Raw genomic sequence first — 15,634 nt, forward strand, 5'->3', positions numbered from 1 at the left:
GCATGTATATTAACGGGCATCGCTGCCCGTTTTTAAATTGCGGCCATTTCCCGCTCGCGCCCGGCGGCGCGTGCAAGGGGGCGTGTCTGAGCGGACGTCTAAAGACGCCAGCTCAGATCTAGAGAGCTCCTGGCCGGCCGTTTTTTTACTACGGCCGGCCCGGAGGCAGTTAAATTAAAATGTCAGCAATTTCCACTTAAACTGCAATTACAATGTAACAAGACATTTGCTGAAAGGTGAACAATTCTTTTTCTCTGCGGCCTCACATTTAGGGGTCTATTCACAATTTAGGGGTCTATTCCTGCTTCTGACAGCTGTGCGGAGCCTGCCGTCATCTCATGGCTGGCTCCGGCCACTTGCAGAGAGATCAGCGTCCCTGGTTACCAGGCAACCAGAAATGCTGTTCTATCATTAAACTGAGAACTCGTCGAAGCTGCTGTAAAATCAAGGCAGCTCTGCCGGGTTCTGCGTGTAATGATAGAAGGTGTCCCTGGTTACCTGGGGAGATGGTAACCAGGTTACCTGGTAACCAGGGACGCCTTCTGTCATTACACTGCGGCTCCTCAGTACACTGAGAACCCGGCAGAGCTGCTGTAAAATCACAGCAGCTCCGACGGGTTCTCAGTGTGTAATGACACATGGGCATCCCTGGTTACCAGGTATCCAGGGACGCCCATGTGTCATTACGACCAGAGATTAGGAGAGCCGGCAGTGATATGAAAGCCGACTCTGCTAAGCTCTCATCCTAATGAGAGAACAGCGTCTACTGGTTCCTCATTAGGATGAGAGCTTAGCAGAGTCGGCTTTCATATCCCCGCCGGCTCCGACAAGCTCTTATTCTAATGACAGCTGGTCCCGGCCAATAGAAAACAGTTGGGTGGAGCTAGCGGTCAATGCTAGCTCCGCCCAATCATTTTTCTATTTCTGTTTTTTCTACTTTTTTAACTGTTTTTCTATTCTGCTCGGGACCACAGAGGTACCGAGCAGAATAGCCGAGCCGAATGCCGCTCAGCTATTCATTCACTGCTGTTCGGCATCTATGAGAATAGACCGAACAGCAGCGAGTAGCCTGCCGGAGGTTCGGCTCAGCCGATCCAGATGTTGGATCGGCTGAGTTGAACTCCTTCTGCACTTCGGGTCCGCCGAACATGCTTAGCATGTTTGGCCGACCCGAAGCCACCCGATGTACGGCTGATTTCAGCCGATGTATGGCTGAAATCAGCCGTGGAAGCCTAAAGTGAATAGCCGAACAGTGTTCGGCTCACTTCACTTCGGGTCGGTTATTCACTCGGCTGCCTACGGCAGCTTTGTGAATAGACCCCTTAGAATTTGTCAGTGATCTGGCTTCTAAAACACATAAACTGATAGAATTCGGTGTAAAGGAGAGTTTTCTATTAAATTCATTTTTTACAGCTATTTTCACTTAAACTGCCCTGACCTTGCTCCCTTCCCTCTATGCCGAGCTCGCCGTGTTCCAGCAATGCACGCTGAAGGTGCCAGGGCAGCAGGATTGACAATAAAGCATATAAAATGGACATTGATGGCATCAGTCATTCGCCTCATTGTGTCTGATCCCCTACAAACACATAGCAGCACTTTCCATTGTTCTGCCTGATCCTCTGTTACAATACAGCCAACTGGAACGCACAGCAAAGTCTGGCCTCCAGCAAGGGCCGTCCATTCAGTAGCACCCAATCATGTGACCTCTTCGAAAAAGTGAAATAATGAATATTCAGTCAGCTATAATTATCATTATTATTATAGAGGATTTATAGAGCGCTGACAGTTTGCACAATATAAGGAGGACATTACAGCTACAATACAAATCAAGACAAGATAACAAGAAGGGCCCTGCCTGTGAGAGCTTACAATCTCACATAGAGAGACGGATGACTATTTCTGGAAACATGGCATGAAAAACAGTCTGAGCACTGAGAATTATTATTAAATACCAGGGTGGCCCCTGGGGGCCCATGCCTAGGGCAGCAGAAAGAATCAGGATTTATAAGTTTGCATCATTTCTTTGCTTGGTTTGGCTCCCTCTTCTGGCCGTCTCTGGTCATTACTGTCTCATTTCCACGAGAGGTCAGTAGGGAGTAGGGAGTGCTGAGAGGAGTCATTTGACTCTCTGTAGTTCAGGAATTATGAAACTATCTCTCTTGCTTGGTAGTGAGAATTCGGACAGATCCAAAATCTGAATAACTAACCGAATAAAATTTCAGATCTGAAATACGAAAAACAAAAGAAATAGAAATCCGAAACAGCCTGAAACTAAACAAAATGATCATTTTGTGGGGTTACATGTCTACTTAATACGGCTCTGTAATAGTCCAGCATTGTGTCACCTATAACTTGAAAAAGTACACGATCTCCTTTTTTTGGAGGGGGAGCATGTACATTTTTGACCCCCTAGACTTTAATAGACACATCTGAAAAATGCCTAAAATTTTCCATTGGTTTAAACTAAAACATTTGATCTTAAAAATGCCTAGAAAATGTGCAAAAAAAACAAATCGCCTGAAATATGCTGAGCTCTGGTGGAATCGCTTACGTAAGGATCATTGAGCCGGGCTGTGTATCTGGAGGGGAAACGTTTGCTTGGTAATGGTCACTAAAACTAATAGAGGAACACAGATAGCAAAAAAAAGCCGGACGTGGTACAGGGGTTCTCTCGTCACTGTATCCAAAACTGAAGACTAAAAAATAAGTCTTAGGCTGGCCATGCACTTTACAATCTGACTGTACAATCTCTTTTAGAGCTACCATCAGCTAGGTAGTGCAAGGGTCTTCCTGACTGGATTCATTTTAGGTTTGTCCTCATAATTCCTAATTTTTGGTAAATCCTGCATAATACGCCCACCCATCAAGACATTCTGATAGTAGCATCCCCCCCTCCCCAAAGCCAGCCCACTGCTTGCAGGATTGAGAGCTCTTTGAGAGCAGTGCTGCGGCAGGAAGCTATGTATGGCACCCTGCCGGGCCCCTCCCATCAGTCATTACCTGCTTAGATTGCACAGAGTAGTACAGAAATCCAGTGATGACATCACTGGATCTAAAATAAGGTATGCAATTAAAATGCAAATGTCTTATGTAAAAATGTCATTAGCATGTTGATGAGGGCAGAGGGAGCAACCAGGAAAGGCAAAATAAAAGCAGATTAAAGGAGAACTATGAGGTGAGTGATTTTCACTCATCCTCATAGTCCTCAACAATGAGACTGTCACAGGTCGGCTCAATAGATCGGCAAGTGAGCAAACACATACCGCCGCTCGCTCACTTCTCGATCCTGTGCCTGCAGAGGGCCGTGATTGTCACTCACGGCTCCCTGCAGGGATTTCCCCCCTCTCCAATCCTCCAGCGCTGACTTGAGGAATGGATGGGGGAGGGGGCGGGTACAGCTGGAACTGCCCCTAGATAGGCAGAGCCAGCTGTCACTCACACAGCTGGGTGGATCCAGACAGTATTGTCGGGATCGCTCCCGACTGCGGCGGTCTCAGCATACTGCGAGCTGTAACTCGCGATATACTGAGCTATGGGCGACGGGAGGAGGTTAGTATATGTCCTCCCGTGACCCTTAGGAGGACTATTGGGAAAAACACTGACCTCATAGTTCTCCTTTAAGCTTCAGGTTTAATATCTCTCTTTTGCTTTTGTTGTTGTTACCAGAGTTTGATGAGTTTGATGAGTTTGATGAGTTGATATATAATGGAAACTTTCTGTGAGTGTCTGGTATCACTCCAATGCCGTGCACTGCAGGAATCCGAGATATAACTGGTGGTTCTATATGTAGTAGACCTAATAGTTGTAACAGTTCCTTGTAGTTATTTATCTCAATGTAACTTTAGTATGATCTGCCTCTTTCCTGGCACAGTGAGCAGAATGACCAGCCAGCCAATGGAGACCCTGGGTCAGTGGAAAGTTACGGTCTGGGAGGAGGAGAACTTCCAGGGCAAAAGATGTGAGTTCCTCACCGAGTGCCCCAGCATTATGGAGCGAGGGTTCCGCAAAATCCGTTCCATCAAGGTGGAAAATGGACCGTGAGTATTCCCATACATCTCCCTCCCCTGTTATCACATCTCCTTTACAATGTCCACTGGCTCTGCCGCTTCGGGTGGTGATCCCAAGAAGGGCCACATAACCTCCTCACCTACTCCTTCACAAAACGTGCAGAAAGGCGGAATGCGCTTATATTGCCTTTAGTAGGTAATGGCACCCCAACAGCATGTCGCCAAATTTGTGATATACTTCTTTCCCGCATTTGGTGCGCATCCAGGGAAACAATGGGGATGGATGGGGATGCGTGCCAAACACAGGAAACAAGTGCCTGTGAACACAGAGAGATGCGCGTCACAGCATTTGACCCCATCAGCTACACGAAAGCTGAAAGAACGTTCCAAAAACGACTTTTATTGAACAAAATTCTACTGGTGTATGGCCAGCCTTAGCCTGCCATTCTGGTGGAGAGGAAGGATCATCAGGTTTGGTAATAGTATTTAAATCTGAGTAATACCTGGGGCAGTTTGCACGGAGCTATCCACTATACCCTAACGCGGGTAGGCTGTCTTGGGGATAAAAGTGTGAGATTGGTTGGTACGAATAAAGCATGCAAGGTAAATGTACTACACTTATTATCTTATTCATACACAGTTCGAAGAGCACAGTCTTTGTTACAATGAAAGGATTGGTCTATAAGCCTATGTGGTTCTATTAGGTGTTACATAGTTACATAGTATTTAAGGTTAAAGTGACATTAAACCCTCAGATTTTTTAACATAAAACAATACTGTAATGTGCGCCTTACTGTAATCCATGGTTGTTTCCCTTCTCTTTGCTGCTCTTCCTTTTAAATCTGTATCTGTTCTCATGCTGGGCAGAACTTCTGTTTTGCAGCAGACTGCCTTGTCTCTGGAATGGATACATGGTGTCTGTGTGTAGGTTTGCAACCTGAGCCAGCACTACAGGAAGAGACAGTCAGCTGTAAAGGGAAGTTCTCCCCAAGCATGAGAAGACATGAGGATTTAAAAGGAAGAACAGCAAAGAGAAGGGAAACAACCATGGATTACAGTAAGGCGCACATTACAGTATTGGTTTATGTTAAAAAATCTGAGGGTTTAGTGTCACTTAAAATAAAGACACAGGCCCATCAACTTCAACCTTTGTGTGTCTGTGTGTGTAGTGCGTATGTGTGTGTGTGTATATGAGTCCCTGTGTGGTCTAGTTTTTAAGAGTACCTGTACCCCTGTACGTTATGGTCTCATGTTGGTGTTATCATTTGTACGCGCCTGGGTAGTTTCTGGGGTATGAAGTTCATTCAGTATTGTTTTTTTAGAAGATTTCTCTTTTTTAGTACGTGTTTAATGAAGTATCAGAATACCCCTCAGAATGCTAAGTAAGTAAGTGGCAGAGATGTAGTGTCTGTTTTATGGTCGGGAAGAAAGTTTGATGTCTTGTAGCAGGAGCTTGTTTTAGGCGCCAAGTTTGAGATGATTTAGTTGTATCTGGAACCTAGAAGACCAGAAAATCATCTGACCAAATTCATGTCCTGATAGTGGCCTTAGGTTTCCAAGAGTTGAGGTCGTATAGGTCAAACAAGTGTGCAAATGGCAAGTCTAGTCTCTTATACATGGATGGAGAGATGGATGGATGGAGAGAAGGATGGAGAGATGGATGGGTAGAGAGATGGATGGATGGAGAGAAGGATGGATGGAGAGATGGATGGATGGAGAGAAGGATGGATGGAGAGATGGATGGATGGAGAGAAGGATGGATGGAGAGATGGATGGATGGAGAGATGGATGGATGGAGAGATGGATGGATGGAGAGATGGATGGCACCACAGGTCCACTAAGTGCATTTGCCAAAATAAGTTTTTTTATTTTATCCAGTTGAGTCAGAGGTGTTTGGGATTCCCCAGTGATTGTGTCTATGGAGGGGGTCAAATGAAAAATTAAAATCTCCTCCTAAAAAAGTTACTTTCTCCCTATATTCCTCAAAACAGGTTAGGCAAGTTAATATTTGCCGGGGTGAATTGTTTATGAAAAAGTGTCTGGTTAAAGTACATGAATTGGCCCCCATATGTTAGTGTGTGTACATCTATGACTGGGAGAGAAGCCAATGGCGACCATGAGAGTCTAAAAGCCTCTCATGTCGGCATCGTCAAGGTCACTGTTTGAGTCCAACGACTCCCAGTGCTTTGGGGAGCAAGTCGAGCTCCTGATCTTTGAGCAATGGGGTGGAGAGGGGGCTTCCAATCCATTCCATTTGGGGACAGAGTTAGGTGAACGCAGGAATGCCGTAAAATGGCCAGACCTGCGGCCAAGGTCCTGATGTTAGCCTTTGTGCCGGGAGATCTGCAAGCTGGTGGTTCCTCTTCACGATACATCCTTACCCATTATGGTGAGTGCATGGAGTTTATGAAGGTCCTCTGTGTGAAAGTCTGGGCCAGGTGCAGGAGCTCCAGAGAAAAGTGTCCTCACACAACTATGACCAGACCATGACCAATAACTGAATTATAATTTTTGGATGGTCTGGCTCAGTATTTAAATACGACCCTCATATCACAAGTCATAAGGTACCTAAATACCTTACACCCTGTCTTCCTACCATGCGGGACCTTCACTTACTTTGTCTCTGTTTCTTTGGCAGATGGGTTGGTTTTGAGTACCCAGAATTCCAGGGGCAGCAGTTTATCCTTGAGAAAGGAGACTACCCTCGCTGGGAAGCATGGAGCGGAAACACTAGCTACAGAACCGAACACCTTCTGTCCTTCCGGCCTGTGAAATGCGCTGTAAGAGGAACTTCTCTATATCTGTTTGTTAAAGTGTTTCTAAAGCTTTCTGAGTGGATTTTGTCTGATCTAACATCCAGCCTATCAGATCAGTTGGAAAGACCTTGTGAAATGATAGGCAGTATATAAGTTCAACCAATAAGTGCATTCATAGCCTGCATGCCTGTGAACATTGGCTGTACCGATGCATTGCTGCTTATAAGGAAATGTCTCGTTCCCCGCAGAACCACAGCGACAGCAAAGTGACCCTGTACGAAGCAGAGAACTTCCAGGGCCGCAAGTTTGAGCTGTGCGATGACTACCCCTCCCTGCAGGCCATGGGATGGTGTACCAAGGAGGTGGCTTCCGTCAAGGCCAACTCTGGAGCGTGAGTACCCAAATATCTCCTCTTCTCTTTTTCTGTTAGAGTGGACCTGTCTCAAACCCTTGCTTCGGTCATGAACCTGGTTAAAATTCACCTTCCAAACTGAGGTGTGTAGATGAGGACTTGGAAGACTTATGCAGATTCTGACTTTCCTTGAAAGTCTACAGCTGACCCTTACTTGTGCTCCCCTAGCCCTCATCTAAGCTCCTCCCCTTGCTTTGCAATAGGACAGAGAGTCCTCATGCCAATGTCAGGAAAAGGCACATGTCATCATACCAATCCCAAGGAAGCTCCTACAAGTAGAGGATGCTATATCAATGGAGGGTAAAGCAAAGGATGCAGCTGACTCATCCGTGTAGGTTAAAATTTAAGGTACTTATACTGGAAGGATTTTCTTGGACAGCAATATCAGTAAAAGTTTATTCACATCTGTTGGTTTTCATGCAGTAACCTGGGAAGCACTGGCCGGCGTCCCACCCAGCTCCTGGCAACCAGTGACATCACTGGTTGCCAGGAGCTAGCTGGGATGCCGGCCAGAGCGCCCCGGGTCTGCAAAGAGTGACATAACTGTCGTGCACCACCACCTCCACCCACACTCCCCCACCTCAGATGGCAAAAAATCTAGGGACACTACTGTATGCGGCACCTCGGAAGAAAGCCCACTACCATTATGTCACATATGTGTTACACTGGAAGGAAGGGGTTAAGGGTCTCATGTTGAGTTTTTCCAGCAGCTGAGTACACGACTTATTTCAGATTGTTCTGTTACTATATAAGGTTTGGTTTTAAATATTTGTTAAGCCCGTGACACCCTGCATGCAAAGCCCTGCAGAGCGAAGCAAAGCTGTCAGTCACGGAGCTTTGCATGCAGTGTGTGAGCTGAGTGCAGCCAGATGAATGCACCTTCAGCCAATCAGCTCGCGCGTGACAGCCGAATGGAGTTTGCATTCTGACACGTGGGTTTATACGCGCAAGCCGATTGTCTGAAGATGACATTTTTCATCTCGGCGCTCTCGGCTATGTGAGCTCTCGCATGCTGACGTGCCGGAGAGAGAATGGCATGACACACTGCACGCGATGGCAGCGCACCACCGCTCCACGCTGCTTCACATGCAGTGTGTCATGGGCTTTACCAGTGTACGGGATATTCCCTCCTAACAATATATCTTTTGCTATTTCATTAAATTATATTTATTGTCACAACTTTAATGCTGCAGAATGAATTTTTGGGGGAAAAGCTTTTCTTTGTATTAAGGGATTGCAATTCCCTTCATGCCGGGGCAGCCGCTAGCTGGCAGGGCACGCAGGAACTTGTAGTGCAGCAGCAGGTCCCCGGTTGCTCACGGCTGTCTGATTACTCACCTCCTTTTGTCTTTCTCTGTTTGCTCTGCCCGCAGTTGGGTGGCATATCAGTTCCCCGGATACAGAGGCTACCAGTATGTGCTGGAAAGAGACAGGCACAATGGTGAATACAGGAACTATAATGAATACAGCACTCAGGCCCACACTAACCAGATCCAATCCATCCGCCGCATCCAGCACTAAGGAAAGATCCCGGGACCGCACAGCCACTCTGTCTATCGCCCTCCGCACAGCGACGAGGAGCCAAGCTGACTGCAATAAACACATCTTTAAAAAATACGCAGTGTGACTTGTTTGTTTGCAACAGGGAAAGAAGATAATAAGAATCTGACAAAAATTCTAACACACACGCACACACCCTACGTAACATTTTTATCTTAATCTGTGTTGTTGTCCTGTCTGGTGAGATGGTTGTCCAGGGACAGCCAGAGCTGGATTTGCTCTCTCTTACTGCCCCAAGGCCATGTTCCTCAATGCGCCCCCCTACACGCCAAACCCCCCCTCCATGGAGAATGGCAGACCTGCAGGCTGCATACAATGTCGCCAAGATCACTTGTACAAAACAAGCGGCAGCTTCCCCGCTGTACATTTAGCTCTGCTTGCCCAAAGCAGGGCTAGGGGCTGGGTTCACACCTAGGCGTATCGAATATGCGCGTTTATCGCGCGTTTCGTGTCACACGTTTGTTGCGTGATTCGCTGTAAAAAAAACGTGCGACAAACGCGCGTTCCCGAGGGCCACTTGGCTGTATCCCAATGGAAACGCGCGACAGAAACGCCCCTGTACTACTTTGGGCGTAGGGCGTTTTGTAGCGCATTCATACGGCCTGTAATACGCCCAGGTGTGAACCATACCCATAGGAAACAATGGGATTTTCGGTGTTAATGTAGAAAACAACTACTTGCCCGGGCATGGGGAGATAGGAACTCCACACCCCTGCTGCCCCTTTACTCCCTGCTGCCCCAAAGCCGGGACTTGGTTGGTCTTGTGGGAAATCCGGCCCTGGGGACAGGAAGTGAAGATAAATCTTTCTATCGGAAACCCTAGATAGCAGTAAAACCTGCCTAGGGTTCTCATCCTTCCCCACTCTATCCAGAACTAAAATAAAAAAGTTTGGGCTTTAGACTAGGGTTGCCACCAGTGGCGTAGCAATCGTCACACCGACCCAGGCGGCCGCTATGGGGCCCGGGCACAGGGGGGCCCGGCCAGGGCCGCCTGGGTCGCTATGGCATGTAAGGGTGCTGGCTGTCACTGACACAGCTCAGAAGCGGCCGCGGTGCATTTCCCCTCAAAGCCGCTGCGGTGCTGTGTCAGTGACAGCCAGTCGCTGCAGCAGATGAGAGCGCTGTTCGGAAAGAAGGAGGAGGGGGGGCCTGCCTAAGAGCAACCCCGCCTCCTCTTACATCACTGGCCAGCGACCTAAGAGCAGGTGGGGTCAGTGATGTAAGAGGAGGCGGTGCCCATCGATAGCAGAGGAGGCGGGGCCCGGGGACGGAACAGGAGTCGGGGCCCGGCGACCACAGAGGCGCTGACAGGTAAGAGATCTCAGACCCTGCAGGGCCCACTATAGAGAGTCTATGGTGGGCTCTGCAGGGTCACTCTCCGGTGGGCTCTGCAAGTGGCATAACTAGCAATCACGGGGCCCCATACAACATTTTGCTATGGGGCCCTGTGATTTCTAGTTACGCCCCTGGTTGCCACCTTTTCTTCTAGCGAAACCCGAACATTCTAGTGACACGGCAACATTTTTTGGGGAGAATGATTCATGGCTTATTTATATGTAAATAGTGCCACACATTGTAAATATTACAGTTAAGGCTATTTTCAGTGGGGGGGGGAGGGGGAGCTCTTTAATCAAATAATACATTCATTTTTTAAAACAAGCTCTGCAAGTATCTTAATGTGACGTGGTATCTGTCTCTTCGAGTACCTATACAGCAGGGCTGGAGTATGATAGGAAGCAGCAGCACAAGGAGCCAATCAGTTCATGTGCAGACAAGATGCATGCTGATAGGAGGGAAAAGCAAAGTGACAGAGAGATGTTGCTTCCGCATTCACTGGTCCAGGATGACTTGGGCTCAGAGGAAGTGGGAAGAATAATACTGGCCATCAGACTCAGGACATCTAGAGGCAGGAAAAAGTACTGCAGGGCAAATGTCTGGACTGAAGCTGATAATTGCAGCAAAAGGCTAATGAGTTATTCATTTTTATTGTTTCATTTTGAAGTTCTGCATTAGAGTGAACAATAAAAATTAAAAAAATAGCAGAAATCCGCACACGCATAAGAAGGGATCTACTGTTCAATTGGCCCTCTGGAATGCCCCCAAGCAAATGTCATAGCATAGGTATGCTTTGTCCGCCCACCTCCCCACCTTCCCACCTTCCTTGTATCAAAGTCCAGCACCAGTGTGTCTATCTTGCAACTTTAAGGAAGTCTGTGTTTGCACACCAAGCTCCAGGACTACCCTAGGGCAGGGGGAGGCAATCTTGAGGGAAACTCTAAATGAGGGAGAGAAGTGAGTGTCTAATGTGAAATAAGACTACAAACCATGATGGGGTAATGTTGCATCCCCCCGCACACATACACACAGCTATGATATAAGAAGCCGGCAGATAACCCAGCAAAGCCCACCTATAACTGAAATAACACTTTCTGATACAATGATCCTTCAAACTACAGTGACAGAAAGTCACATGTTCATAGGAGACGCTGTGGATAAAAAAAAACTAATTAAGAACAATGCTCCAAAATGACCACTAGGGGGAGCACATGCGTCACTGTTAAAGCACCCCTCCGGACAGATGGAATAAAGCACTCTGGGTGTCTCCAATAAATCATAACATGAAAGGTCAACATGGATTTAATAGCACAGGTCTTCTCGCCTGCTTTGTTGTAACACGGCCTTCAAACACAGAATCATCTGTCTTCCTGGAGACCATATTACTGATTATTTCCCCGGAACAGAGTGACCGGGTCTTGTGATTGTCCAAATCTGTCACTTTATGTTAAGTTCAAAGGACAAAAAAATATATAATTCCATGAGAGTATCGAAAGAGATAAAAACGAAGGAAAAAAAATAAAATAAAACTCCTTATGATTATAACAGGAGACCGAGGCTTTGCTGGGATTCACGGTTGTAGAAAAAGTAGCGCTGGCCCCCTACCACTCGCACAGAGGTATTCACTAAAGAGACACTTAAAGGAGAACTATGAGGTGAGTGCTTTTCACTCACCTCATAGTTCTAGCCGACCTGTGACAATGAGACTGTCACAGGTCGGCTCAGTAGATCGGGAGGTGAGCGAACACATACCGGCGTTCGCTCACCTCTCGATCCTGTCACGGCTCTCTGTCGTGACAGGGGAGGGACTGGATTCCCCGCTCCCCGCTCCGATCCTCCAGCGCTGACTGGCGGAACAGATAGGGGAGGGAGCGGGTACAGCTGGCTTTGCCTCTAGATAGGCAGAGCCAGCTGTCACTCACGCAGCTGGGCGGATCCCGGCATAATTGTCGGGATCCGCTTCAGCTGCGGCGTCTCAGTATACCGCGAGCTACAGCTTGCAGTATACTGAGCCTAGGGTGATGGGAGGACGCTAGTTTGTGTCCTCCCGTTACCCTAAGGAGAACTATGGGGAAAAGCCTTGGCCCCATAGTTCTCCTTTAAAGGAGATGTGCACCCTAATAGTAAATACTAGGGATGCATCGGTACCATTTTTTCCAGTCTGAGTTCGAGTACCGATAGTCGTTTTTGTAGTGTCATGTGACCGTTTTTCCCCAAAAAAATACAGATGAATGATTTTAGGACAGTGGTGGAGTGCCAGGGCCCAGTCGCAGCTGCAACTTCTGTGACCCTAGTAGTTCTGCCACTGACTCCAAGCTGTAGAGGGACTACAAATCTCAGCAATACATTGGAGCGCAATCTTGAACGGCAGTGGCTATAGATGACTATAAATCCCAGCAATACATTATACAGCAATGCAGAATAATTTTAAGATAAATACTCTGTGTTGCTCAAGGGTGGCGGCCTGATGTCTCCTGGTCTCAGGAGAGCTGTGCGGGGTCTCAGGAGAGCTGTCTGAGAGTCTAAGGTTGGCTGTGCAGTGTCTCAGGTGGGCTGCATGAGGTCTCAGGTGGGCAGTGCCGGGCCTCAGGTGGGCTGCGTGAGGCCTCAGGTGGGCAGCGCCGGGCCTCAGGTGGGCTGTGCGGGGTCTCAAGTGAGCTGTGTGGGGTCTCAGGAGGGCTGTGTGGGGCCTCAGGTGGGCTGTGCAGGGTCTCAAATGAGCTGTGTGGGGCCTCAGATGGGCTGTGCGGGGTCTCAAGTGAGCTGTGTGGTGTCTCAGGAGGGCTGTGTGGGGGTCTCAGGAGGGCTGTGTGGGGGTCTAAGGTTGGCTGTGCAGAGTCTCAGGTGGGCTGTGTGGGGCCTCAGGAGGGTTGTGCGTGGTCTCAGGAGGGCAATGCGGGGTCTCAGGAGATAGCACTTCCTGTTATAGGGTGACAACACTCTGTTGTTGTCTCCTAGTTGGGTTCCTGCATTGTCACTCTGTCCCATCGGCCTCTGATGGAGACTATGAGTAGCAGTTTTATCATACATTACACAGTCATGGCCCACTGTTGTCACCAGCAGGAAACCCGCCCTGAGCAATACCATGCAGCCATCGCTGGAGTGATTGTAGATATGAAGTGGCTACAAAGAGGCTGCAGGAGAAGCACAGAGATGCAACACAAGATTATACAAGGTGAAGACAATTTGTTGGGTTTTTTTTTTGCAATTGTGTATGATATGAGGCGCTTTAGCAAACCTTTTGGGGGTTTAAGTAATGTTCAGGCCTAAAATGTGCATCTTACCATGTGTGAAATTGACTCACTATACTGATAAAATGGAGGGTCTGCGGTTTGCAATTCGTATTCAGTTCAGTCATTTTAGTTTCAAGGAATGATCATAATGATACACGTGTGGCCACTTTAAAGTTTAACTTGTCACAGAGTTGAAGGTTCTCTCTGCTTTGGGCCACTGCCAGAATTGCACCAGATCCAGGGATTACGCTGGGGTGACACCACTAGCTTAGCCTCTAGTCCAATCCTCTCAGGACACATCGGCTGATTGGTTGTTCAGAGGTTACAGCCACCTCAGATGGGGTGCCACCACAAGCTTAGCCCTCCTGGCCAATCAACTCAGGACACATCAGCTGATTGGGTCTACAGAGGTTACAGCCACTTCAGATGGGGTGCCACCACAAGCTTAGCCCTCCTGGCCAATCATCTCAGGACACATCGGCTGATTGGTTGTTCAGAGGTTACAGCCACTTCAGCTGGGGTGCCACCACAAGCTTAGCCCTCCTGGCCAATCAACTCAGGACACATCAGCTGATTGGGTCTACAGAGGTTACAGCCACTTCAGATGGGGTGCCACCACAAGCTTAGCCCTCCTGGCCAATCATCTCAGGACACATCGGCTGATTGGTTGTTCAGAGGTTACAGCCACTTCAGCTGGGGTGCCACCACAAGCTTAGCCCTCCTGGCCAATCAACTCAGGACACATCAGCTGATTGGATCTACAGAGGTTACAGACACCTTATGTGCGGTGACACCACTCTCCAGTTCAATCATCTAAGGACACATCAGCCGATCGAATGCCCAGCTCTGTCACTCGGGACTACACCTCCTAAATAATGTCACCGGTGTGATATATCCATCCAGCTATAAACCTTTCCGTGTATTAGGAGTTCCCAGGAATCAGCGGACGGCCATAAAATAATATAAAAAAGACAAAAGGCTAAAACACAAGTCGTAAAAAAAATAAAAATGTGGACTTTGGAGCTGGGAAGCCTATGACGTCTGTGGTATGTCTGCACACAGGTCACAGCCTTCCTTCCTCAAGGCCGTGACCCACCAAGATGTGAAGGGGCGGCCCCTTTTACGCGGGCATCTGTAAAAAAAATAAATACATCAAGGCAACTGGACTTGCTGCATTTTCCTTAAAGACGTTTCACTGATCATCAGACCGGCTTTCTCAATTCAGAATGACTTGTACAAAAATTATCCGGGAATAAACATGGTGAATGTCGCTCCAATCCACATAATCTGTTTATGATAACCAGCATGGGGGTCAGAGACTTCATGGAGGGAAGGTGTTGATTGCATTTGTATGATTGGAGCTAGCAGGTGTCAAAACAGCATTGTATGTGGCAGATAATAGATGTCTCCCACCCAATCTCTGACCCCCATGCTGATTGTGGTAAACAGTTTATGTGGATTGGAGCAACATTCACCATATTTATTCCCACAGAATTTTTGTACAAGTCATTCTGAATTGAGAAAGCCGGTTGGATGACCAGTGAGACGTCTTTAAGGAAAAAACAACGAGTTCAGTTGCCTTGATTTTTTTTTTTTACAGATATATCATGACCTGGATGAACGAGAAACCTTCACAGACAAACCTACACGGGAGCTTCATCAGTCCGTTTTTGACTCGTGATTATAGGGATCGAAAACAGACTGTAATATATCCCTATGGGAGGCGGGATGGAAGAGTTTGATTACTTGTAGACTCTCTTGGAGGACCTCTGAGTGCCCATTGTATCCCGGGTTATATTGGGTTGAGTGCTGGTACTCAGGGGTGTCCCGAGGCGGGGTGTCACCCCTCCTTGTCGTCACCTGATTGATGCCTGCCGACGGCCATCTTGGTTATGGACGCCGGCAGAGAGAGGAGGGGACATTTACGGGATGAGGTATGCCGCCAGGTCCACTCCTCTCTCCTGACACTGTCCGGCGCTCGGTCCATGACTGAGTCCCCGACTTTATAGAGGGGTAAATAAAAGTAAATCACCGGCACACACATGAAGCGTTTTTAAAGTATTGATATGCAGTGGCGTCCCGAGGCTGGGTGACACCCAGAGCGGTGTCCGAGTGTCACCCTGCCGAGGCGTCACCGCGCACGCGCAGCACTATTCTGATACCTGCCAGCAGCCATCTTATTGATGGATGCCGGCAGAGAGAGGAGGAGACAGCCACCCGGCGGGATAAGGTATGCCGCCGGGTCCCCTCCTCTCTCCTGATACTGTCGGGCGTTCGGTCCATGACCGAGCGCCCGACTTTTCAGAGGGGGGTGACACCAAAATGACTGCA

At 48.0% G+C, this 15,634-nt stretch overlaps 1 protein-coding gene across 1 annotated transcript; it reads left to right on the top strand.

Moving 5' to 3' along the window:
• Positions 1-3,879: 3,879 nt before the first annotated feature.
• Positions 3,880-8,696, top strand: CRYBA2 (crystallin beta A2). The gene is made up of 4 exons (XM_018554928.1): positions 3,880-4,037; positions 6,646-6,787; positions 7,012-7,154; positions 8,549-8,696. The coding sequence occupies exons 1-4, from the start codon at positions 3,880-3,882 to the stop codon at positions 8,694-8,696; spliced, it is 591 nt and encodes a 196-aa protein (XP_018410430.1).
• Positions 8,697-15,634: the final 6,938 nt, after the last annotated feature.

The sequence above is a fragment of the Nanorana parkeri genome, unplaced genomic scaffold, assembly GCF_000935625.1.
Source record: "Nanorana parkeri isolate BGI_ZX_2015 unplaced genomic scaffold, ASM93562v1 scaffold178, whole genome shotgun sequence".
NCBI classification, from domain to species: Eukaryota; Metazoa; Chordata; class Amphibia; order Anura; family Dicroglossidae; genus Nanorana; species Nanorana parkeri.